Source organism: Oncorhynchus nerka, linkage group LG9b (genome assembly GCF_034236695.1).
Source record: "Oncorhynchus nerka isolate Pitt River linkage group LG9b, Oner_Uvic_2.0, whole genome shotgun sequence".
Lineage (NCBI taxonomy): Eukaryota > Metazoa > Chordata > Actinopteri > Salmoniformes > Salmonidae > Oncorhynchus > Oncorhynchus nerka.
Window position 1 is genome coordinate 52,791,909 of NC_088424.1, and position 26,067 is coordinate 52,817,975.

The 26,067-nt window shown below is 45.8% G+C and overlaps 1 protein-coding gene across 1 annotated transcript in view; it reads left to right on the forward strand.

Moving 5' to 3' along the window:
• LOC115126754 (kinesin-associated protein 3-like) overlaps window positions 1–26,067 on the forward strand; it is a 75,759-nt gene that overhangs the window by 30,951 nt on the left and 18,741 nt on the right. Inside the window, 7 exon segments of the mRNA XM_065013648.1 lie at window positions 59–159; window positions 3,681–3,789; window positions 5,621–5,733; window positions 5,947–6,112; window positions 9,344–9,469; window positions 21,134–21,232; window positions 21,511–21,596. Coding sequence (XP_064869720.1) covers window positions 59–159; window positions 3,681–3,789; window positions 5,621–5,733; window positions 5,947–6,112; window positions 9,344–9,469; window positions 21,134–21,232; window positions 21,511–21,596 — 800 coding nt within the window.

The following is a 26,067-nucleotide window of genomic DNA, read 5'->3' on the forward strand; positions in this document are numbered from 1 at the left end:
CTGTAATGTAATCAGATTTGAGCTGGTTTAATGTGTAGTAATGTGTTCCTTCTGTCAGGTGACGAGAACCACAAGCAGATGGCCATGTGTATCCTGTACCACATCAGTGTTGATGACAGGTTCAAGTCCATGTTCGCCTACACCGACTGCATCCCACAGGTAACAGTACAACACCTGATCCTAGATCAAATCAAGTCCATGTTCGCCTACACCGACTGCATCCCACAGGTAACAGTACAACACCTGATCCTAGATCAGATCAAGTCCATGTTCGCCTACACCGACTGCATCCCACAGGTAACAGTACAACACCTGATCCTAGATCAGATCAAGTCCATGTTCGCCTACACCGACTGCATCACACAGGTAACAGTACAACACCTGATCCTAGATCAGATCAAGTCCATGTTCGCCTACACCGACTGCATCCCACAGGTACAACACCTGATCCTAGATCAGATCAAGTCCATGTTCGCCTACACCGACTGCATCCCACAGGTAACAGTACAACACCTGATCCTAGATCAGATCAAGTCCATGTTCGCCTACACCGACTGCATCCCACAGGTACAACACCTGATCCTAGATCAGATCAAGTCCATGTTCGCCTACACCGACTGCATCCCACAGGTACAACACCTGATCCTAGATCAGCACCAACAACAGTGTTATTTGTCACATATGTCGAATACAACAATACAACAACCTTAACCAACAATGCAGTTTTAAGAAAAATACCCCCCCCCAAAAATAAGTAACAAATAATTAAAGAGAAATAACAATAGCGAGGCTATATACAGGGGGTACCGGTACAGAGTCAATGTGGAGGCTATATACAGGGGGTACCGGTACAGAGTCAATGTGGAGGCTATATACAGGGGGTACCAGTACAGAGTCAATGTGGAGGCTATATACAGGGGGTACCGGTACAGAGTCAATGTGGAGGCTATATACAGGGGGTACTGGTACAGAGTCAATGTGGAGGCTATATACAGGGTATTACGGTACAGAGTCAATGTGGAGGCTATATACAGGGGGTACCGGTACAGAGTCAATGTGGAGGCTATATACAGGGTGTTACGGTACAGAGTCAATGTGGAGGCTATATACAGGGGGTACTGGTACAGAGTCAATGTGGAGGCTATATACAGGGTATTACGGTACAGAGTCAATGTGGAGGCTATATACAGGGTGTTACGGTACAGAGTCAATGTGGAGGCTATATACAGGGGGTACTGGTAGGTCGAGGTAATTGAGGTAATATGGACAATATGTACCTCGGTAGAGTTATTAAAGTGACTAGATAATAACAGAGAGTAGCAGCAGCGTAAAGGGGAGGGGGGGTCAAGGCAAATAGTAGCAGCAGCGTTAAAGGGGAGGGGGTCCAGGCAAATAGTAGCAGCAGCGTAAAAGGGGAGGGGGTCCAGGCAAATAGTAGCAGCAGCGTTAAAGGGGAGGGGGGTCAAGGCAAATAGTAGCAGCAGCGTTAAAGGGGAGGGGGTCAAGGCAAATAGTAGCAGCAGCGTAAAAGGGGGGGGGGTCCAGGCAAATAGTAGCAGCAGCGTTAAAGGGGAGGGGGTCAAGGCAAATAGTAGCAGCAGCGTTAAAGGGGAGGGGGGGTCCAGGCAAATAGTAGCAGCAGCGTTAAAGGGGAGGGGGGGGTCAAGGCAAATAGTAGCAGCAGCGTTAAAGGGGGGGGTCAAGGCAAATAGTAGTAGCAGCGTTAAAGGGGGGTCAAGGCAAATAGTAGCAGCAGCGTTAAAGGGGAGGGGGGGGTCAAGGCAAATAGTAGCAGCAGCGTTAAAGGGGAGGGGGGGGTCCAGGCAAATAGTCTGGTAGCCGTTTGATGAGATGTTCAGGAGTCTTATGGTGGTAGAAGCTGTTTAGAAACCTCTTGGACATAGACTTGACCCTTTGGTACCGCTTGCCGTGCGGTAGCAGAGAGAACAGTATGTGTAAACATGTATACGCAGGGCCCAGCTGTAAAAGAGACCTTGGTCTCAGTCTGTGTTCCTTGTTGAAATGAAGGTATAATGTTAGTTTGTTGGTGATGTGGACACCAAGGACCATGTTAGTTTGTTGGTGATGTGGACACCAAGGACCATGTTAGTTTGTTGGTGATGTGGACACCAAGGACCATGTTAGTTTGTTGGTGATGTGGACACCAAGGACCATGTTAGTTTGTTGGTGATGTGGACGCCAAGGACCATGTTAGTTTGTTGGTGATGTGGACACCAAGGACCATGTTAGTTTGTTGGTGATGTGGACGCCAAGGACCATGTTAGTTTGTTGGTGATGTGGACACCAAGGACCATGTTAGTTTGTTGGTGATGTGGACACCAAGGACCATGTTAGTTTGTTGGTGATGTGGACACCAAGGAACTTGAAGCTCTCAACCCGCTCCACTGCAGCCCCGTCGATGAGAATGGGGGCCTGTTCGGCCCTCCTTTTCCTGTAGTCCACAATCAGCTCCTTAGTCTTGCTCACATGAAAGGAGAGGTTGTTGTCATGGCACCACACTGCCAGTTCTCTGACCTCCTCCCTATAGGCTGTATCATCGTTGTCGGTGATCAGGCCTACCACCGCTGTGTCATCGGCAAACTTAATGATGGCGTTGGAGTCGTGCTTGGCCACGCAGTCATGAGTGAACAGGGAGTACAGGAGGGGACTAAGTACACAACCCTGAGGGGCCCCAGTGTTGAGGATCAGCGTGGCGGAATTGTTGTTACCTACCCTTATCACATGGGGGCGGCCCGTCAGGAAGTCCAGGATCCAGTTGCAGAGGGAGGTGTTTAGTCCCAGAGTCCTCAGCTTAGTGATGAGCTTTGTGGGCACTATGGTGTTGAACGCTGAGCTGTAGTCAATGAACAGCATTCTCACATAGGTGTTCCTTTTGTCCAGGTGGGAAAGGGCAGTGTGGAGTACAATAGAGATAATCTGTGAATCTTTTGGGGTGGTATTCAAATTGGAGTGGGTCTAGGGTTTCTGGTGTTGCTTTTTATTTATTATTATTTTTAAGTGGCCTTTTATTGTCCCCGGCACAAGGTGTACCTGTGTAATGATCATGCTGTTTAATCAGCTGTCAGGTAGATGGATTATCTTGGCAAAGGAGAAATGCTCACTGACAGGGATGTAAACAAATTTGTGGACCAAATTAGATAGAAATAAGCTTTTTTTGTGCGTCAAGAAAATGTCTGGTGTCTTTTATTTCAACTCATGAAACATGGGACCAACACTTTACATGTTGTGTTTATATTGTTGTTCAGTGTATCTATTGCTAACATGCTAACTTACTGCTCTGTGTTGACTCACCAGTTGATGAAGATGTTGTTTGTTCAGTGTATCTATTGCTAACATGCTAACTTACTGCTCTGTGTTGACTCACCAGTTGATGAAGATGTTGTTTGTTCAGTGTATCTATTGCTAACATGCTAACTTACTGCTCTGTGTTGACTCACCAGTTGATGAAGATGTTGTTTGTTCAGTGTATCTATTGCTAACATGCTAACTTAGTGCTCTGTGTTGACTCACCAGTTGATGAAGATGTTGTTTGTTCAGTGTATCTATTGCTAACATGCTAACTTAGTGCTCTGTGTTGACTCACCAGTTGATGAAGATGTTGTTTGTTCAGTGTATCTATTGCTAACATGCTAACTTAGTGCTCTGTGTTGACTCACCAGTTGATGAAGATGTTGTTTGAGCACGGTGAGGAGAGGATCGATGCTGAGCTCATCTCCTTCTGTATCAACCTGGCAGCTAACAAGAAGAACGCTCAGCTCATCTGTGAAGGTAGGGAGGACCACTGTGAGTTATATAGCTCAGCTGTGAAGGTAAGGAGGACCAATATCAGTTATACAGCTCATCTGTGAAGGTAGGGAGGTCCACTATGAGTTATACAGCTCAGCTGTGAAGGTAGGGAGGACCAATATCAGTTATACAGCTCATCTGTGAAGGTAGGGAGGACCAATATCAGTTATACAGCTCATCTGTGAAGGTAGGGTGGTCCACTGTGAGTTATACAGCTCATCTGTGAAGGTAGGGAGGACCACTGTGAGTTATACAGCTCAGCTGTGAAGGTAAGGAGGACCAATATCAGTTATACAGCTCATCTGTGAAGGTAGGGTGGTCCACTGTGAGTTATACAGCTCAGCTGTGAAGGTAGGGAAGACCACTGTGAGTTATACAGCTCATCTGTGAAGGTAGGGAGGACCACTGTGAGTTATACAGCTCATCTGTGAAGGTAGGGGGGACCACTGAGTTATACAGCTCATCTGTGAAGGTAGGGGGGGACCACTGTGAGTTATACAGCTCAGCTGTGAAGGTAGGGAAGACCACTGTGAGTTATACAGCTCATCTGTGAAGGTAGGGAGGACCGCTGTGAGTTATACAGCTCATCTGTGAAGGTAGGGAGGACCACTGTGAGTTATACAGCTCATCTGTGAAGGTAGGGCGGACCATTGTGAGTTATACAGTTCATCTGTGAAGGTAGGGAGGACCACCGTGAGTTATACAGCTCATCTGTGAAGGTAGGGAAGACCACTGTAAGTTATACAGCTCATCTGTGAAGGTAGGGAGGACCACTATGAGTTATACAGCTCATCTGTGAAGGTAGGGAGGACCACTGAGTTATACAGCTCAGCTGTGAAGGTAGGGAGGTCCACTATGAGTTATACAGCTCAGCTGTGAAGGTAGGGTGGTCCACTATGAGTTATACAGCTCATCTGTGATGGTAGGGTGGTCCACTATGAGTTATACAGCTCAGCTGTGAAGTTAGGGAGGTCCACTATGAGTTATACAGCTCATCTGTGATGGTAGGGAGGACCAATATCAGTTATACAGCTCATCTGTGAAGGTAGGGAGGTCCACTATGAGTTATACAGCTCAGCTGTGAAGGTAGGGAGGACCAATATCAGTTATACAGCTCATCTGTGAAGGTAGGGAGGACCAATATCAGTTATACAGCTCATCGGTGAAGGTAGGGAGGACCAATATCAGTTATACAGCTCAGCTGTGAAGGTAGGGAGGACCACTGAGTTATACAGCTCATCTGTGAAGGTAGGGCGGACCACTGTGAGTTATACAGTTCATCTGTGAAGGTAGGGAGGACCACCGTGAGTTATACAGCTCATCTGTGAAGGTAGGGAAGACCACTGTAAGTTATACAGCTCATCTGTGAAGGTAGGGAGGACCACTATGAGTTATACAGCTCATCTGTGAAGGTAGGGAGGACCACTGAGTTATACAGCTCAGCTGTGAAGGTAGGGAGGTCCACTATGAGTTATACAGCTCAGCTGTGAAGGTAGGGAGGACCAATATCAGTTATACAGCTCATCGGTGAAGGTAGGGAGGACCAATATCAGTTATACAGCTCAGCTGTGAAGGTAGGGAGGACCACTATGAGTTATAAGGCTCATCTGTGAAGGTAGGGAGGTCCACTATGAGTTATACAGCTCAGCTGTGAAGGTACAGACCACATATGTATCAGAGATGGTCTGGTGATCTAAGAACAATAGAAATATGTCCAAGACTCGTCATTGTCACCTTCCATGTGTCATAAATTAATTAATTAGTATAAATACTTCACATGCTGTTGAATAAAGTAATGATTCCCTTCCCTCAGGTACTGGTCTGAAGATGTTGATGAAGAGAGCTCTGAAGCTGAAGGATCCTTTACTGATGAAGATGATACGAAACATCTCTCAGCACGACGGACCACCCAAACACCTCTTCATCGTTAGTACTAAATTCATGTTGGATTTGAACGACTTGATCAAGCAGATGTTGTGACTGGATTGGTTGAAAAGACTAAGGAAGAACACATTGTGAAGCTCCCAGCAATGAAGCCATATAAAAGCATCTAGTTCCCATGAGGCGCAGCAGAGATATTTAGAGACTGTATGAATGAGGTGTTGCTAAGTGACTTACTAACCGAATGGTCTCCTCCAGGACTATGTAGGAGACCTGGCAGCCCAGATCAGTCCTGATGAAAACGAAGAGTATGTGATCGAGTGTCTGGGGACCCTGGCTAACCTCACTATCGCTGATCTGGACTGGGAACTGGTGCTGAAGGAGTACAACCTGGTACCTTACTTTAAAGATAGGCTCAAACCAGGTGAGTGAATTCTATAACCACCTTGAGGAAGCGATGCCCACTCATTCCACCACAAAGCCCTCACCTACAGAGAGATGAACCTAGGGAAGAGTACCCTTAGCCAGCTGGTTCTGGGGCTCTGTTCACAAACACAAACAGACCCCGCAAAGCCTCAGGACAGCCACATAATTAGACCCAACCAAATGATGAGAAACCAAATAGAGAACTATTTAACACACTGGAAAGAATCAACAAAAAAACTAGAATGCTATTTGGCCCTAAACAAAGAATACACAGTGGCAGAATACCTGACCACTGTGACTGACCCTAAAAGTAAGAACATCCTTAACTATGTACAGACTCAGTGAACATAGCCTTGCTATTGAGAGAGGCTGCCGTTGGCAGACCTGGCTCTCGAGAGAAGACAGGCTATGTGTCCACTGCCCACAAAAAGAGGTGGACACTGAGCTGCACTTCCTAACCTCCTGCCAAATGTATGACCACATTAGAAATACATATTTCCCTCAGATTACACAGACCCACAAAGAATTCGAAAACAAACCTAATTTTGATAAACTCCCATATCTACTGGGTGAAATTCCACAGTGTGCCATCACAGCAGCAAGATTTGTGACCTGTTGCCACAAGAAAAGGTCAACCAGTGAAGAACAAACACCATTATAAATACAACACATATTTATGCTTATTTATTTTCCCTTTTGTACTTTAACTATTTCCACATAATATGACAATTGAAATGTCTTTATTCTTTTGGAACTTTGTGAGTGTAATGTTTACTTCCCTCAGATCACAGCGCAATAATTTTGCACGCCCAATTTTTTCAGTTTTTGATTTGTTAAAAAAGTTTGAAATATCCAATAAATGTCGTTCCGCTTCATGATTGTGTCCCACTTGTTGTTGATTCTTCACAAAAAAATACAGTTTTATATCTTTATGTTTGAAGCCTGAAATGTCGCAAAGTTCAAGGGGGCCGAATACTTTCGCAAGGCGCTGTATTTATAAAGCCCTTCTTACATCAGCTGATGTCACAACGTGCTGTACATAAACCCAGCCTAAAACCCCAAACAGCAAGCAATGCAGGTGTAGAAGCACGGTGGCTAGGAAAAACTCCATAGGAAAGGCCAAAACCTAGGAAGAAACCTAGAGAGGAACCAGGCTCTGTGGGGTGGCCAGTCCTCTTCTGGCTGTGCCGGGTAGAGAGGAACCAGGCTATGAGGGGTGGCCAGTCCTCTTCTGGCTGTGCCGGGTAGAGAGGAACCAGGCTCTGAGGGGTGGCCAGTCCTCTTCTGGCTGTGCCGGGTAGAGAGGAACCAGGCTATGAGGGGTGGCCAGTCCTCTTCTGGCTGTGCCGGGTAGAGAGGAACCAGGCTATGAGGGGTGGCCAGTCCTCTTCTGGCTGTACCAGGTAGAGAGGAACCAGGCTATGAGGGGTGGCCAGTCCTCTTCTGGCTGTGCCGGGTAGAGAGGAACCAGGCTATGAGGGGTGGCCAGTCCTCTTCTGGCTGTACCAGGTAGAGAGGAACCAGGCTATGAGGGGTGGCCAGTCCTCTTCTGGCTGTGCCGGGTAGAGAGGAACCAGGCTATGAGGGGTGGCCAGTCCTCTTCTGGCTGTGCCAGGTAGAGAGGAACCAGGCTATGAGGGGTGGCCAGTCCTCTTCTGGCTGTGCCAGGTAGAGAGGAACCAGGCTATGAGGGGTGGCCAGTCCTCTTCTGGGTGTGCCGGGTGGAGATTATAACAGAACATGGCCAAGATGTTCAAAGGTTCATAGATGACCAGCAGGGTCAGATAATAATAATCACAGTGGTTGTAGAGGATGCAACAGGTCAGCACCTCAGGAGTAAATGTCAGGTGGCTTTTCATAACCTCAGATCACACAGAACCACAAAGAATTTGAAAACAAATCAAACACGTATAAACTCCCATATCTATTAATCAAACAACATAAATACCAGCTATATTTACCTGTTTATTTATCTTCCCCCACTACATTGCTAAAACACCGTCCATAGCTGATTATAGCACTCTGGAAATGTCTTATCTTTTTTAAGCCTTTTTCAGTGCAATATTTACCGTTAGATTCTACATGGTTTTTGTTGACGTTGCTCTGTATCTTCTCACTTTGGTTTGTTGTTGTTTTTGTTGACGTTGCTCTCTATCTTCTCACTTTGGTTTGTTGTTGTTTTTGTTGACGTTGCTCTGTATCTTCTCACTTTGGTTTGTTGTTGTTTTTGTTGACGTTGTTTTGTATCTTCTCACTTTGGTTTGTTGTTGTTTTTGTTGACGTTGCTCTGTATCTTCTCACTTTGGTTTGTTGTTGTTTTTGTTGACGTTGCTCTGTATCTTCTCACTTTGGTTTGTTGTTGTTTTTGTTGACGTTGCTCTGTATCTTCTCACTTTGGTTTGTTGTTGTTTTCCCACTGGCTTTGTAAACACGTTTCCCAATAAAGCCCTTTTCATTTGATTTGAATGGATAGAAAGAGCGAGCGAAAGAGACTCAAACTAGGTAACTACATCACTGAAGAAGAGTGAATTTAGTTTCTGAGAGAATAAGGAGGTGTTCTAAAGGTGTTCTAAATGGGTTCTAAAGGTGTTCTAAAAAAGGTGTTCTAAAGGTTTTCTAAAGGTGTTCTAAAGGTGTTCTAAAGGTGTTCTAAAGGTGTTCTAAAGGTGTTCTAAAGGTGTTCTAAAGAAACTGTAGTTATGAAAACAAGAAGAACAGGAGTTCACATTTTGTACCCTCTGACCCCTGACCTCTGTGTGTTGTCATCAGGCTCTCTGACCCCTGACCTCTGTGTGTTGTCATCAGGCTCTCTGACCCCTGACCTCTGTGTGTTGTCATCAGGTTCTCTGACCCCTGACCTCTGTGTGTTGTCATCAGGCTCTCTGACCCCTGACCTCTGTGTGTTGTCATCAGGTTCTCTGACCCCTGACCTCTGTGTGTTGTCATCAGGCTCTCTAACCCCTGACACCTGAACTCTGTGTGTTGTCATCAGGCTCTCTGACCCCTGACCTCTGTGTGTTGTCATCAGGCTCTCTGACCCCTGACCTCTGTGTGTTGTCATCAGGTTCTCTGACCCCTGACCTCTGTGTGTTGTCATTAGGCTCTCTAACCCCTGACCCCTGCCCTCTGTGTGTTGTCATCAGGCTCTCTAACCCCTGACACCTGACCTCTGTGTGTTGTCATCAGGCTCTCTAACCCCTGACCCCTGACCTCTGTGTGTTGTCATCAGGCTCTGCAGAGGATGACCTGATACTAGAGGTGGTGATCATGATCGGGACGGTGTCCATGGATGACAGCTGTGCCGCCATGTTGGCCAAGTCTGGCATCATCCCTGCTATCATAGAACTACTCAACGGTAAGACAGACATCATCCCTGCTATCATAGAACTACTCAACGGTAAGACAGGCATCATCCCTGCTATCATAGAACTACTCAACGGTAAGACAGGCATCATCCCTGCTATCATTGAACTACTGAATGGTAAGACAGGCATCATCCCTGCTATCATAGAACTACTCAACGGTAAGACAGGCATCATCCCTGCTATCATTGAACTACTGAATGGTAAGACAGGCATCATCCCTGCTATCATAGAACTACTCAACGGTAAGACAGGCATCATCCCTGCTATCATAGAACTACTGAATGGTAAGACAGGCATCATCCCTGCTATCATAGAACTACTGAATGGTAAGAGATCATCCCTGCTATTATAGAACTACTGAATGGTAAGACATCATCCCTGCTATCATAGAACTACTCAACGGTAAGACATCATCCCTGCTATTATAGAACTACTGAATGGTAAGACATCATCCCTGCTATCATAGAACTACTCAACGGTAAGACATCATCCCTGCTATTATAGAACTACTCAACGGTAAGACATCATCCCTGCTATCATAGAACTACTGAATGGTAAGACATCATCCCTACTATTATAGAACTACTCAACGGTAAGACATCATCCCTGCTATCATATAACTACTGAATGGTAAGACATCATCTCTGCTATCATAGAACTACTGAATGGTAAGACATCATCCCTGCTATTATAGAACTACTGAATGGTAAGACAGACATCATCCCTGCTATCATAGAACTACTAAATGGTAAGACAGACATCATCCCTGCTATCATAGAACTACTGAATGGTAAGACAGACATCATCCCTGCTATTATAGAACTACTGAATGGTAAGACAGACATCATCCCTGCTATCATAGAACTACTGAATGGTAAGACAGACATCATCCCTGCTATTATAGAACTACTGAATGGTAAGACAGACATCATCCCTGCTATCATAGAACTACTGAATGGTAAGGCATCATCCCTGCTATCATAGAACTACTGAATGGTAAGACATCATCCCTGCTATTATAGAACTACTGAATGGTAAGACAGACATCATCCCTGCTATTATAGAACTACTGAATGGTAAGACACCAACTCCATATTAATGCTCATTATGTTCGACGAGCAGGTGTCCACATACTTTTGGTCATGTAGTGTATGTACATATAGGTAGGGATAAAGTGACTAGGCAACAGGATAGATAATAGACAGCAGCAGTATACTGTAGGTAGGGGTAAAGGATAGATAATAGACAGTAACAGTAGTATACTGTAGGTAGGGGTAAAGGATAGATAATAGACAGTAACAGTAGTATACTGTAGGTAGGGGTAAAGGATAGATAATAGACAGTAACAGCAGTATACTGTAGGTAGGGGTAAAGGATAGATAATAGACAGTAACAGCAGTATACTGAAGGGGTAAAGGATAGATAATAGACAGTAACAGCAGTATACTGTAGGTAGGGGTAAAGGATAGATAATAGACAGTAACAGCAGTATACTGTAGGTAGGGGTAAAGGATAGATAATAGACAGTAACAGCAGTATACTGAAGGGGTAAAGGATAGATAATAGACAGTAACAGCAGTATACTGTAGGGGTAAAGGATAGATAATAGACAGTAACAGCAGTATACTGTAGGTAGGGGTAAAGGATAGGTAATAGACAGTAACAGCAGTATACTGTAGGTAGGGGTAAAGGATAGATAATAGACAGTAACAGCAGTATATTGTAGGTAGGGGTAAAGGATAGATAATAGACAGTAACAGCAGTATACTGTAGGTAGGGGTAAAGGATAGATAATAGACAGTAACAGCAGTATACTGTAGGTAGGGGTAAAGGATAGGTAATAGACAGTAACAGCAGTATACTGTAGGTAGGGGTAAAGGATAGATAATAGACAGTAACAGCAGTATACTGTAGGTAGGGGTAAAGGATAGGTAATAGACAGTAACAGCAGTATACTGTAGGTCGGGGTAAAGGATAGATAATAGACAGTAACAGCAGTATACTGTAGGTATGTGTTAAAGGATAGATAATAGACAGTAACAGCAGTATACTGTAGGTAGGGGTAAAGGATAGATAATAGACAGTAACAGCAGTATACTGTAGGTAGGGGTAAAGGATAGATAATAGACAGTAACAGCAGTATACTGTAGGTAGGGGTAAAGGATAGATAATAGACAGTAACAGCAGTATACTGTAGGTAGGGGTAAAGGATAGATAATAGACGGTAACAGCAGTATACTGTAGGTAGGGGTAAAGGATAGATAATAGACAGTAACAGCAGTATACTGTAGGTAGGGGTAAAGGATATATAATAGACAGTAACAGCAATATACTGTAGGTAGGGGTAAAGGATAGATAATAGACAGTAACAGCAGTATACTGTAGGTAGGGGTAAAGGATAGATAATAGACAGTAACAGCAGTATACTGAAGGGGTAAAGGATAGATAATAGACAGTAACAGCAGTATACTGTAGGTAGGGGTAAAGGATAGATAATAGACAGTAACAGCACTATACTGTAGGGGTAAATGATAGATAATAGACAGTAACAGCAGTATACTGTAGGTAGGGGTAAAGGATAGATAATAGACAGTAACAGCAGTATACTGTAGGTAGGGGTAAAGGATAGATAATAGACAGTAACAGCAGTATACTGTAGGTAGGGGTAAAGGATAGATAATAGACAGTAACAGCAGTATACTGTAGGTAGGGGTAAAGGATAGATAATAGACAGTAACAGCAGTATACTGTAGGTAGGGGTAAAGGATAGATAATAGACAGTAACAGCAGTATACTGTAGGTAGGGGTAAAGGATAGATAATAGACAGTAACAGCAGTATACTGTAGGTAGGGGTAAAGGATAGATAATAGACAGTAACAGCAGTATACTGTAGGTAGGGGTAAAGGATAGATAATAGACAGTAACAGCAGTATACTGTAGGTAGGGGTAAAGGATAGATAATAGACAGTAACAGCAGTATACTGTAGGTAGGGGTAAAGGATAGATAATAGACAGTAACAGCAGTATACTGAAGGGGTAAAGGATAGATAATAGACAGTAACAGCAGTATACTGTAGGTAGGGGTAAAGGATAGATAATAGACAGTAACAGCACTATACTGTAGGGGTAAATGATAGATAATAGACAGTAACAGCAGTATACTGTAGGTAGGGGTAAAGGATAGATAATAGACAGTAACAGCAGTATACTGTAGGGGTAAAGGATAGATAATAGACAGTAACAGCAGTATACTGTAGGTAGGGGTAAAGGATAGATAATAGACAGTAACAGCAGTATACTGTAGGTAGGGGTAAAGGATAGATAATAGACAGTAACAGCACTATACTGTAGGGGTAAAGGATAGATAATAGACAGTAACAGCAGTATACTGTAGGTTGGGGTAAAGGATAGATAATAGACAGTAACAGCACTATACTGTAGGGGTAAAGGATAGATAATAGACAGTAACAGCAGTATACTGTAGGTAGGGGTAAAGGATAGATAATAGACAGTAACAGCAGTATACTGTAGGGGTAAAGGATAGATAATAGACAGTAACAGCAGTATACTGTAGGTAGGGGTAAAGGATAGATAATAGACAGTAACAGCAGTATACTGTAGGGGTAAAGGATAGATAATAGACAGTAACAGCAGTATACTGTAGGGGTAAAGGATAGATAATAGACAGTAACAGCAGTATACTGTAGGTAGGGGTAAAGGATAGATAATAGACAGTAACAGCAGTATACTGTAGGTAGGGGTAAAGGATAGATAATAGACAGTAACAGCAGTATACTGTAGGTAGGGGTAAAGGATAGATAATAGACGGTAACAGCAGTATACTGTAGGTAGGGGTAAAGGATAGATAATAGACAGTAACAGCACTATACTGTAGGGGTAAAGGATAGATAATAGACAGTAACAGCAGTATACTGTAGGTAGGGGTAAAGGATAGATAATAGACAGTAACAGCAGTATACTGTAGGTAGGGGTAAAGGATAGATAATAGACAGTAACAGCAGTATACTGTAGGTAGGGGTAAAGGATAGATAATAGACAGTAACAGCAGTATACTGTAGGTAGGGGTAAAGGATAGATAATAGACAGTAACAGCAGTATACTGTAGGTAGGGGTAAAGGATAGATAATAGACAGTAACAGCAGTATACTGTAGGTAGGGGTAAAGGATAGATAATAGACAGTAACAGCAGTATACTGTAGGTAGGGGTAAAGGATAGATAATAGACAGTAACAGCAGTATACTGTAGGTAGGGGTAAAGGATAGATAATAGACAGTAACAGCAGTATACTGTAGGGGTAAAGGATAGATAATAGACAGTAACAGCAGTATACTGTAGGTAGGGGTAAAGGATAGATAATAGACAGTAACAGCACTATACTGTAGGGGTAAAGGATAGATAATAGACAGTAACAGCAGTATACTGTAGGTAGGGCTAAAGGATAGATAATAGACAGTAACAGCAGTATACTGTAGGTAGGGGTAAAGGATAGATAATAGACAGTAACAGTAGTATACTGTAGGTAGGGCTAAAGGATAGATAATAGACAGTAACAGCAGTATACTGTAGGTAGGGGTAAAGGATAGATAATAGACAGTAACAGCACAATACTGTAGGGGTAAAGGATAGATAATAGACAGTAACAGCAGTATACTGTAGGTAGGGCTAAAGGATAGATAATAGACAGTAACAGCAGTATACTGTAGGTAGGGGTAAAGGATAGATAATAGACAGTAACAGCAGTATACTGTAGGTAGGGGTAAAGGATAGATAATAGACAGTAGCAGCAGTATACTGTAGGTAGGGGTAAAGGATAGATAATAGACAGTAACAGCAGTATACTGTAGGTAGGGGTAAAGGATAGATAATAGACAGTAACAGCAGTATACTGTAGGTAGGGTAAAGGATAGATAATAGACAGTAACAGCAGTATACTGTAGGTAGGGGTAAAGGATAGATAATAGACAGTAACAGCAGTATACTGTAGGTAGGGGTAAAGGATAGATAATAGACAGTAACAGCAGTATACTGTAGGTAGGGGTAAAGGATAGATAATAGACAGTAACAGCAGTATACTGTAGGTAGGGGTAAAGGATAGATAATAGACAGTAACAGCAGTATACTGTAGGTAGGGGTAAAGGATAGATAATAGACAGTAACAGCAGTATACTGTAGGGGTAAAGGATAGATAATAGACAGTAACAGCAGTATACTGTAGGTAGGGGTAAAGGATAGATAATAGACAGTAACAGCAGTATACTGTAGGTAGGGGTAAAGGATAGATAATAGACAGTAACAGCACTATACTGTAGGGGTAAAGGATAGATAATAGACAGTAACAGCAGTATACTGTAGGTAGGGCTAAAGGATAGATAATAGACAGTAACAGCAGTATACTGTAGCTAGGGGTAAAGGATAGATAATAGACAGTAACAGTAGTATACTGTAGGTAGGGGTAAAGGATAGATAATAGACAGTAACAGCAGTATACTGTAGGTAGGGGTAAAGGATAGATAATAGACAGTAACAGCAGTATACTGTAGGTAGGGGTAAAGGATAGATAATAGACAGTAACAGCAGTATACTGAAGGGGTAAAGGATAGATAATAGACAGTAACAGCAGTATACTGTAGGTAGGGGTAAAGGATAGATAATAGACAGTAACAGCACTATACTGTAGGGGTAAATGATAGATAATAGACAGTAACAGCAGTATACTGTAGGTAGGGGTAAAGGATAGATAATAGACAGTAACAGCAGTATACTGTAGGTAGGGCTAAAGGATAGATAATAGACAGTAACAGCAGTATACTGTAGGTAGGGCTAAAGGATAGATAATAGACAGTAACAGTAGTATACTGTAGGTAGGGCTAAAGGATAGATAATAGACAGTAACAGCAGTATACTGTAGGTAGGGGTAAAGGATAGATAATAGACAGTAACAGCAGTATACTGTAGGTAGGGGTAAAGGATAGATAATAGACAGTAACAGCAGTATACTGTAGGTAGGGCTAAAGGATAGATAATAGACAGTAACAGCAGTATACTGTAGGTAGGGGTAAAGGATAGATAATAGACAGTAACAGCAGTATACTGTAGGTAGGGGTAAAGGATAGATAATAGACAGTAACAGCAGTATACTGTAGGGGTAAAGGATAGATAATAGACAGTAACAGCAGTATACTGTAGGTAGGGGTAAAGGATAGATAATAGACAGTAACAGCACTATACTGTAGGGGTAAAGGATAGATAATAGACAGTAACAGCAGTATACTGTAGGTAGGGCTAAAGGATAGATAATAGACAGTAACAGCAGTATACTGTAGCTAGGGGTAAAGGATAGATAATAGACAGTAACAGTAGTATACTGTAGGTAGGGGTAAAGGATAGATAATAGACAGTAACAGCAGTATACTGTAGGTAGGGGTAAAGGATAGATAATAGACAGTAACAGCAGTATACTGTAGGTAGGGGTAAAGGATAGATAATAGACAGTAACAGCAGTATACTGTAGGTAGGGGTAAAGGATAGATAATAGACAGTAACAGTAGTATACTGTAGGTAGGGGTAAAGGATAGATAATAGACAGTAACAGCAGTATACTGTAGGTAGGGGTAAAGGATAGATAATAGACAGTAACAGCACAATACTGTAGGGGTAAAGGATAGATAATAGACAGTAACAGCAGTATACTGTAGGTAGGGCTAAAGGATAGATAATAGACAGTAACAGCAGTATACTGTAGGTAGGGGTAAAGGATAGATAATAGACAGTAACAGCAGGATACTGTAGGTAGGGGAAAGGATAGATAATAGACAGTAACAGTAGTATACTGTAGGTAGGGGTAAAGGATAGATAATAGACAGTAACAGCAGTATACTGTAGGGGTAAAGGATAGATAACAGACAATAACAGCAGTATACTGTAGGTAGGGGTAAAGGATAGATAATAGACAGTAACAGCAGTATACTGTAGGTAGGGGTAAAGGATAGATAATAGACAGTAACAGCAGTATACTGTAGGTAGGGGTAAAGGATAGATAATAGACAGTAACAGCAGTATACTGTAGGGGTAAAGGATAGATAATAGACAGTAACAGCAGTATACTGTAGGTAGGGGTAAAGGATAGATAATAGACAGTAACAGCAGTATACTGTAGGTAGGGGTAAAGGATAGATAATAGACAGTAACAGCAGTATACTGTAGGTAGGGGTAAAGGATAGATAATAGACAGTAACAGCAGTATACTGTAGGTAGGGGTAAAGGATAGATAATAGACAGTAACAGCAGTATACTGTAGGGGTAAAGGATAGATAATAGACAGTAACAGCAGTATACTGTAGGTAGGGGTAAAGGATAGATAATAGACAGTAACAGCAGTATACTGTAGCTAGGGGTAAAGGATAGATAATAGACAGTAACAGCAGTATACTGTAGGTAGGGGTAAAGGATAGATAATAGACAGTAACAGCAGTATACTGTAGGGGTAAAGGATAGATAATAGACAGTAACAGCAGTATACTGTAGGGGTAAAGGATAGATAATAGACAGTAACAGCAGTATACTGTAGGTAGGGGTAAAGGATAGATAATAGACAGTAACAGCACTATACTGTAGGGGTAAAGGATAGATAATAGACAGTAACAGCAGTATACTGTAGGTAGGGGTAAAGGATAGATAATAGACAGTAACAGCAGTATACTGTAGGTAGGGGTAAAGGATAGATAATAGACAGTAACAGTAGTATACTGTAGGTAGGGGTAAAGGATAGATAATAGACAGTAACAGCAGTATACTGTAGGTAGGGGTAAAGGATAGATAATAGACAGTAACAGCACAATACTGTAGGGGTAAAGGATAGATAATAGACAGTAACAGCAGTATACTGTAGGTAGGGCTAAAGGATAGATAATAGACAGTAACAGCAGTATACTGTAGGTAGGGGTAAAGGATAGATAATAGACAGTAACAGCAGGATACTGTAGGTAGGGGGAAAGGATAGATAATAGACAGTAACAGTAGTATACTGTAGGTAGGGGTAAAGGATAGATAATAGACAGTAACAGCAGTATACTGTAGGGGTAAAGGATAGATAACAGACAATAACAGCAGTATACTGTAGGTAGGGGGTAAAGGATAGATAATAGACAGTAACAGCAGTATACTGTAGGTAGGGGTAAAGGATAGATAATAGACAGTAACAGCAGTATACTGTAGGTAGGGGTAAAGGATAGATAATAGACAGTAACAGCAGTATACTGTAGGGGTAAAGGATAGATAATAGACAGTAACAGCAGTATACTGTAGGTAGGGGTAAAGGATAGATAATAGACAGTAACAGCAGTATACTGTAGGTAGGGGTAAAGGATAGATAATAGACAGTAACAGCAGTATACTGTAGGTAGGGGTAAAGGATAGATAATAGACAGTAACAGCAGTATACTGTAGGTAGGGGTAAAGGATAGATAATAGACAGTAACAGCAGTATACTGTAGGGGTAAAGGATAGATAATAGACAGTAACAGCAGTATACTGTAGGTAGGGGTAAAGGATAGATAATAGACAGTAACAGCAGTATACTGTAGCTAGGGGTAAAGGATAGATAATAGACAGTAACAGCAGTATACTGTAGGTAGGGGTAAAGGATAGATAATAGACAGTAACAGCAGTATACTGTAGGGGTAAAGGATAGATAATAGACAGTAACAGCAGTATACTGTAGGGGTAAAGGATAGATAATAGACAGTAACAGCAGTACTACTGACGTCTCATCATCGTCAGGGGTCAGGCCTACCACCAGGTCTCTGACCTCCTCTCTATAGGCCGTCTCATCATCGTCAGGGGTCAGGCCTACCACCAGGTCTCTGACCTCCTCTCTATAGGCCGTCTCATCGTCAGGGGTCAGGCCTACCACCAGGTCTCTGACCTCCTCTCTATAGGCCGTCTCATCGTCAGGGGTCAGGCCTACCACCAGGTCTCTGACCTCCTCTCTATAGGCCGTCTCATCATCGTCAGGGGTCAGGCCCACCACCAGGTCTCTGACCTCCTCTCTATAGGCCGTCTCATCGTCAGGGGTCAGGCCCACCACCAGGTCTCTGACCTCCTCTCTATAGGCCGTCTCATCGTCAGGGGTCAGGCCTACCACCAGGTCTCTGACCTCCTCTCTCTAGGCCGTCTCATCATCGTCAGGGGTCAGGCCCACCACCAGGTCTCTGACCTCCTCTCTATAGGCCATCTCATCATCGTCAGGGGTCAGGCCTACCACCAGGTCTCTGACCTCCTCTCTATAGGCCGTCTCATCATCGTCAGGGGTCAGACCTACCACTGGGTGATTGAAGCGGGGAGAACAGGGCGTGGTTCGGGTGGCTGGAGTCCATGATGATGTTCTTGGCCTTCCTGAGACACCTGGTGGTGTAGGTGTCCTGTAGGGCAGGCAGTGAGCACCCAACGGTGCGTTCAGCTGCATGTAATCACACTCTGTAGTGCCTTGGAGTCAGTGTGATGCAGCCTGACAGAATGCTCTCGATGGTGCTCCTGTAGAACACTGTGATGCAGCCTGACAGAATGCTCTCGATGGTGCTCCTGTAGAACACTGTGATGCAGCCTGACAGAATGCTCTCGATGGTGCTCCTGTAGAACACTGTGATGCAGCCTGACAGAATGCTCTCGATGGTGCTCCTGTAGAACACTGTGATGCAGCCTGACAGAATGCTCTCGATGGTGCTCCTGTAGAACACTGTGATGCAGCCTGACAGAATGCTCTCGATGGTGCTCCTGTAGAACACTGTGATGCAGCCTGACAGAATGCTCTCGATGGTGCTCCTGTAGAACACTGTGATGCAGCCTGACAGAATGCTCTCGATGGTGCTCCTGTAGAACACTGTGATGCAGCCTGACAGAATGCTCTCGATGGTGCTCCTGTAGAACACTGTGATGCAGCCTGACAGAATGCTCTCGATGGTGCTCCTGTAGAACACTGTGATGCAGCCTGACAGAATGCTCTCGATGGTGCTCCTGTAGAACACTGTGATGCAGCCTGACAGAATGCTCTCGATGGTGCTCCTGTAGAACACTGTGATGCAGCCTGACAGAATGCTCTCGATGGTGCTCCTGTAGAACACTGTGATGCAGCTTGACAGAATGCTCTCGATGGTGCTCCTGTAGAACACTGTGATGCAGCCTGACAGAATGCTCTCGATGGTGCTCCTGTAGAACACTGTGATGCAGCCTGACAGAATGCTCTCGATGGTGCTCCTGTAGAACACTGTGATGAAGCCTGACAGAATGCTCTCGATGGTGCTCCTGTAGAACACTGTGATGCAGCCTGACAGAATGCTCTCGATGGTGCTCCTGTAGAACACTGTGATGCAGCCTGACAGAATGCTCTCGATGGTGCTCCTGTAGAACACTGTGATGAAGCCTGACAGAATGCTCTCGATGGTGCTCCTGTAGAACACTGTGAGGGCCCTCGGGGACGGGACAGATTTCTTCAGCATCCTGAAGTTGAAGTTGTGCCTTCTTCACCACAGTGTTCATGTGGTTAGACCATTTAAACTTTTCTGGGATGCCAGGGAATTTAAGTTATTGACAGTCTTCACGGCGGCCCCGTTGATGAGAATGGGGACGTGTCCAGCCTGGTTCCTCATGAAATCCACAATCGTCTCCTTTGTTTTGCTAACGAGAGAGAGGTTGTTTACCTGGCACCACGCCTTCAGAGTGCCTGTAAGCTGTTTAGTCGTTGTTGGTAACCAGGTCTGTCGTGTCGTCAGTGAACTTGACGATGGAGTTGGAACTGTGTGAGGCCACACAGTCATGGGTATACAGGGAGTACAGGAGGGGACTGAGGACGCACCCTTGTGGGGTCCCCCGTGTTGAGGATGTAATGTCGTCTACCTTCACCTGTGGTCGGCCCATCAGGAAGTCCAGGACCCAGTTGCAGAGGGAGGAGTTCAGACCCAGGGCCGTGAGATTTGTAATGAGCCGATAGGACACTATGGTATTTAAGGCTCAGCTGTAGTCAATGAACAGCACCCTCACATATGCTTTCCTCTTGTCCAGGTGAGTGAGGGCAGTGCCATGGTGATTGCATTGTAGTGGATCTGTCAGGGCCGCAGGAGAATTGAAGAGGGTGCAGTGTGTCGAGGAGTTCATATGGGCTTTGACTTGATGAGACCACTTGGATCAGAACCAACATGACAGGGCTTCTTATTGAACTGATGAGACCACCTGGATCAGAACCAACATGACAGGGCTTCTTATTGAACTGATGAGACCACCTGGATCAGAACCAATATGACGGGGCTTCTAGTAGTGGAGCGGCTATCTGTATCTTTTCAGACGATTCGGAAACGCTACCCTTTCCGGGGCGAAATACAGACCTCTCACAACATTGGATGTCTTAAGGTGAACGCACCAATTTGTAAGTCGCTCTGGATAAGAGCGTCTGCTAAATGACTTAAATGTAAATGTAAACATTGCTCATCCTCATACAATAGGAAACACTTCATACTGTGCTGTAAAACAACATATGATCTGAACGCTGTTAAAAGTTTATCTGTGGTGGAGTTTTAGATATCAGGTTTAGGTTTCCCTTCTTGACGAAGCCAACTCTGAGATGGTTGTTTCTCCCTGCAGCCCAACAGGAGGACGATGAGTTTGTGTGTCAGATCGTCTATGTGTTTTACCAGATGGTGTTTCACCAGGCTACCAGGGAGGTCATCATTAAAGAGACACGTATCCTTCCTACCCACGATGCACTGCTTCTTACGTTTAAAACATGTTGATGCAATAGTTTATTTTGTTGTTGTATTTTGAACGGTTAATACTTGAGTAAAGCGTGAAATATAATTTTTCTGAACTATTATTACTAACCATTATTCTCTGAATGTTCTTCCTCATCATCCTCCTCCTCCTCCTATGAAAAACCACTTCATTACTGTACGTTGGCTGTTTGGGCCTTGAACCAGCGACCTCAGACTTCCCAGAGCTGTAACCCTTAACCCTCATCTCAGAGGCTCCGGCGTACCTTATCGACCTGATGCACGACAAGAATGCTGAGATACGCAAGGTCTGTGACAACACTCTGGACATAATCGCTGTAAGTTACTGAATTAAACCCTATAACAGAGGTAGAAACACACTCCACTACTGGTACTGAGGGGTATCCTCCTGTAACCCCAGTCTCTCTGAGGGGTATCCTCCTGTAACCCCAGTCTCTCTGAGGGGTATCCTCCTGTGTAACCCCAGTCTCTCTGAGGGGTATCCTCCTGTGTAACCCCAGTCTCTCTGAGGGGTATCCTCCTGTGTAACCCCAGTCTCTCTGAGGGGTATCCTCCTGTATAACCCCAGTCTCTCTGAGGGGTATCATCCTGTGTAACCCCAGTCTCTCTGAGGGGTATCCTCCTGTGTACCCCAGTCTCTCTGAGGGGTATCATCCTGTGTAACCCCAGTCTCTCTGAGGGGTATCCTCCTGTGTAACCCCAGTCTCTCTGAGGGGTATCATCCTGTGTAACCCCAGTCTCTCTGAGGGGTATCCTCCTGTGTAACCCCAGTCTCTCTGAGGGGTATCCTCCTGTAACCCCAGTCTCTCTGAGGGGTATCATCCTGTGTAACCCCAGTCTCTCTGAGGGGTATCCTCCTGTGTAACCCCAGTCTCTCTGAGGGGTATCCTCCTGTGTAACCCCAGTCTCTCTGAGGGTATCCTCCTGTGTAACCCCAGTCTCTCTGAGGGGTATCCTCCTGTGACCCCAGTCTCTCTGAGGGGTATCCTCCTGTAACCCCAGTCTCTCTGAGAGGGATCCTCCTGTGTAACCCCAGTCTCTCTGAGGGGTCTCCTCCTGTAACCCCAGTCTCTCTGAGGGGTATCCTCCTGTAACCCCAGTCTCTCTGAGGGGTATCCTCCTGTGTAACCCCAGTCTCTCTGAGGGGTATCCTCCTGTAACCCCAGTCTCTCTGAGGGGTATCCTCCTGTAACCCCAGTCTCTCTGAGGGGTATCCTCCTGTAACCCCAGTCTCTCTGAGGGGTATCCTCCTGTAACCCCAGTCTCTCTGAGGGGTATCCTCCTGTAACCCCAGTCTCTCTGAGGGGTCTCCTCCTGTAACTCCAGTCTCTCTGAGGGGTATCCTCCTGTAACCCCAGTCTCTCTGAGGGTATCCTCCTGTGTAACCCCAGTCTCTCTGAGGGGTCTCCTCCTGTAACCCCAGTCTCTCTGAGGGGTATCCTCCTGTAACCCCAGTCTCTCTGAGGGGTATCCTCCTGTAAACCAGTCTCTCTGAGGGGTATCCTCCTGTGTAACCCCAGTCTCTCTGAGGGGTATCCTCCTGTAACCCCAGTCTCTCTGAGGGGTATCCTCCTGTGTAACCCCAGTCTCTCTGAGGGGTATCCTCCTGTAACCCCAGTCTCTCTGAGGGGTCTCCTCCTGTAACCCCAGTCTCTCTGAGGGGTATCCTCCTGTAACCCCAGTCTCTCTGAGGGTATCCTCCTGTGTAACCCCAGTCTCTCTGAGGGGTCTCCTCCTGTAACCCCAGTCTCTCTGAGGGGTATCCTCCTGTATAACCCCAGTCTCTCTGAGGGGTATCCTCCTGTGTAACCCCAGTCTCTGTGAGGGGTATCCTCCTGTGTAACCCCAGTCTCTCTGAGAGGTATCCTCCTGTGTAACCCCAGTCTCTCTGAGGGTATCCTCCTGTGTTACCCCAGTCTCTCTGAGGGGTATCCTCCCGTGTGTAACCCAGTCTCTCTGAGGGGTATCCCCTTGTCTGTAACCCCAGTCTCTCTGAGGGGTATCCTCCTGTGTAACCCCAGTCTCTCTGAGGGGTATCCTCCTGTAACCCCAGTCTCTCTGAGGGGTATCCTCCTGTGTGTAACCCCAGTCTCTCTGAGGGGCATCCTCCTGTAACCCCAGTCTCTCTGAGGGGTATCCTCCTGTGTTAACCCAGTCTCTCTGGGGGGTATCCTCCTGTAACCCCAGTCTCTCTGAGGGGTATCCTCCTGTGTTAACCAGTCTCTCTGAGGGGTATCCTCCTGTAACCCCAGTCTCTCTGAGGGGTATCCTCCTGTAACCCCAGTCTCTCTGAGGGGTATCATCCTGTGTTACCCAGTCTCTCTGAGGGGTATCCTCCTGTAACCCCAGTCTCTCTGAGGGGTATCCTCCTGTAACCCCAGTCTCTCTGAGGGGTATCCTCCTGTGTTAACCCAGTCTCTCTGACGGGTATCCTCCTGTAGCCCCAGTCTCTCTGAGGGGTATCCTCCTGTGTTAACCCAGTCTCTCTGAGGGGTATCCTCCTGTAACCCCAGTCTCTCTGAGGGGTATCCTCCTGTAACCCCAGTCTATCTGAGGGGTATCCTCCTGTTTAACCCCAGTCTCTCTGAGGGGTATCCTCCTGTGTAACCCCAGTCTCTCTGAGGGGTATCCTCCTGTAACCCCAGTCTCTCTGAGGGGTATCCTCCTGTGTAACCCCAGTCTCTCTGAGGGGTATCCTCCTGTGTAACCCCAGTCTCTTTGAGGGGTATCCTCCTGTAACCCCAGTCTCTCTGAGGGGTATCCTCCTGCGTGTAACCCCAGTCTCTTTGAGGGGTATCCTCCTGTGTAACCCAGTCTCTCTGAGGGGTATCATCCTGTGTAACCCCAGTCTCTCTGAGGGTATCCTCCTGTGTAACCCCAGTCTCTCTGAGAGGTATCCTCCTGTGTAACCCCAGTCTCTCTGAGGGGTATCCTCCTGTGTAACCCCAGTCTCTCTGAGGGTATCCTCCTGTGTTACCCCAGTCTCTCTGAGGGGTCTCCTCCTGTAACCCCAGTCTCTCTGAGGGGTATCCTCCTGTAACCCAGTCTCTCTGAGGGGTATCCTCCTGTAACCCCAGTCTCTCTGAGGGGTATCCTCCTGTGTAACCCCAGTCTCTCTGAGGGGTATCCTCCTGTAACCCCAGTCTCTCTGAGGGGTATCCTCCTGTAACCCCAGTCTCTCTGAGGGGTCTCCTCCTGTAACCCCAGTCTCTCTGAGGGGTATCCTCCTGTAACCCCAGTCTCTCTGAGGGGTATCCTCCTGTAACCCCAGTCTCTCTGAGGGGTCTCCTCCTGTAACCCCAGTCTCTCTGAGGGGTATCCTCCTGTAACCCCAGTCTCTCTGAGGGTATCCTCCTGTGTAACGCCAGTCTCTCTGAGGGGTCTCCTCCTGTAACCCCAGTCTCTCTGAGGGGTATCCTCCTGTAACCCCAGTCTCTCTGAGGGGTATCCTCCTGTAAACCAGTCTCTCTGAGGGGTATCCTCCTGTGTAACCCCAGTCTCTCTGAGGGGTATCCTCCTGTAACCCCAGTCTCTCTGAGGGGTATCCTCCTGTAACCCCAGTCTCTCTGAGGGGTATCCTCCTGTGTAACCCCAGTCTCTCTGAGGGGTATCCTCCTGTAACCCCAGTCTCTCTGAGGGGTATCCTCCTGTGTAACCCCAGTCTCTCTGAGGGGTATCCTCCTGTAACCCCAGTCTCTCTGAGGGGTATCCTCCTGTAACCCCAGTCTCTCTGAGGGGTCTCCTCCTGTAACCCCAGTCTCTCTGAGGGGTATCCTCCTGTAACCCCAGTCTCTCTGAGGGGTATCCTCCTGTAACCCCAGTCTCTCTGAGGGGTCTCCTCCTGTAACCCCAGTCTCTCTGAGGGGTATCCTCCTGTAACCCCAGTCTCTCTGAGGGGTCTCCTCCTGTAACCCCAGTCTCTCTGAGGGGTATCCTCCTGTAACCCCAGTCTCTCTGAGGGGTATCCTCCTGTAACCCCAGTCTCTCTGAGGGGTATCCTCCTGTAAACCAGTCTCTCTGAGGGGTATCCTCCTGTGTAACCCCAGTCTCTCTGAGGGGTCTCCTCCTGTAACCCCAGTCTCTCTGAGGGGTATCCTCCTGTAACCCCAGTCTCTCTGAGGGGTATCCTCCTGTGTAACCCCAGTCTCTCTGAGGGGTATCCTCCTGTAACCCCAGTCTCTCTGAGGGTATCCTCCTGTGTAACCCCAGTCTCTCTGAGGGGTCTCCTCCTGTAACCCCAGTCTCTCTGAGGGGTATCCTCCTGTAACCCCAGTCTCTCTGAGGGGTATCCTGCTGTGTAACCCCAGTCTCTCTGAGGGGTCTCCTCCTGTAACCCCAGTCTCTCTGAGGGGTATCCTCCTGTATAACCCCAGTCTCTCTGAGGGTATCCTCCTGTGTAACCCCAGTCTCTCTGAGGGGTCTCCTCCTGTAACCCCAGTCTCTCTGAGGGGTATCCTCCTGTAACCCCAGTCTCTCTGAGGGTATCCTCCTGTGTAACCCCAGTCTCTCTGAGGGGTCTCCTCCTGTAACCCCAGTCTCTCTGAGGGGTATCCTCCTGTATAACCCCAGTCTCTCTGAGGGGTATCCTCCTGTGTAACCCCAGTCTCTGTGAGGGGTATCCTCCTGTGTAACCCCAGTCTCTGTGAGGGGTATCCTCCTGTGTAACCCCAGTCTCTCTGAGAGGTATCCTCCTGTGTAACCCCAGTCTCTGTGAGGGGTATCCTCCTGTGTAACCCAGTCTCTCTGAGGGGTATCCTCCTGTAACCCCAGTCTCTCTGAGGGGTATCC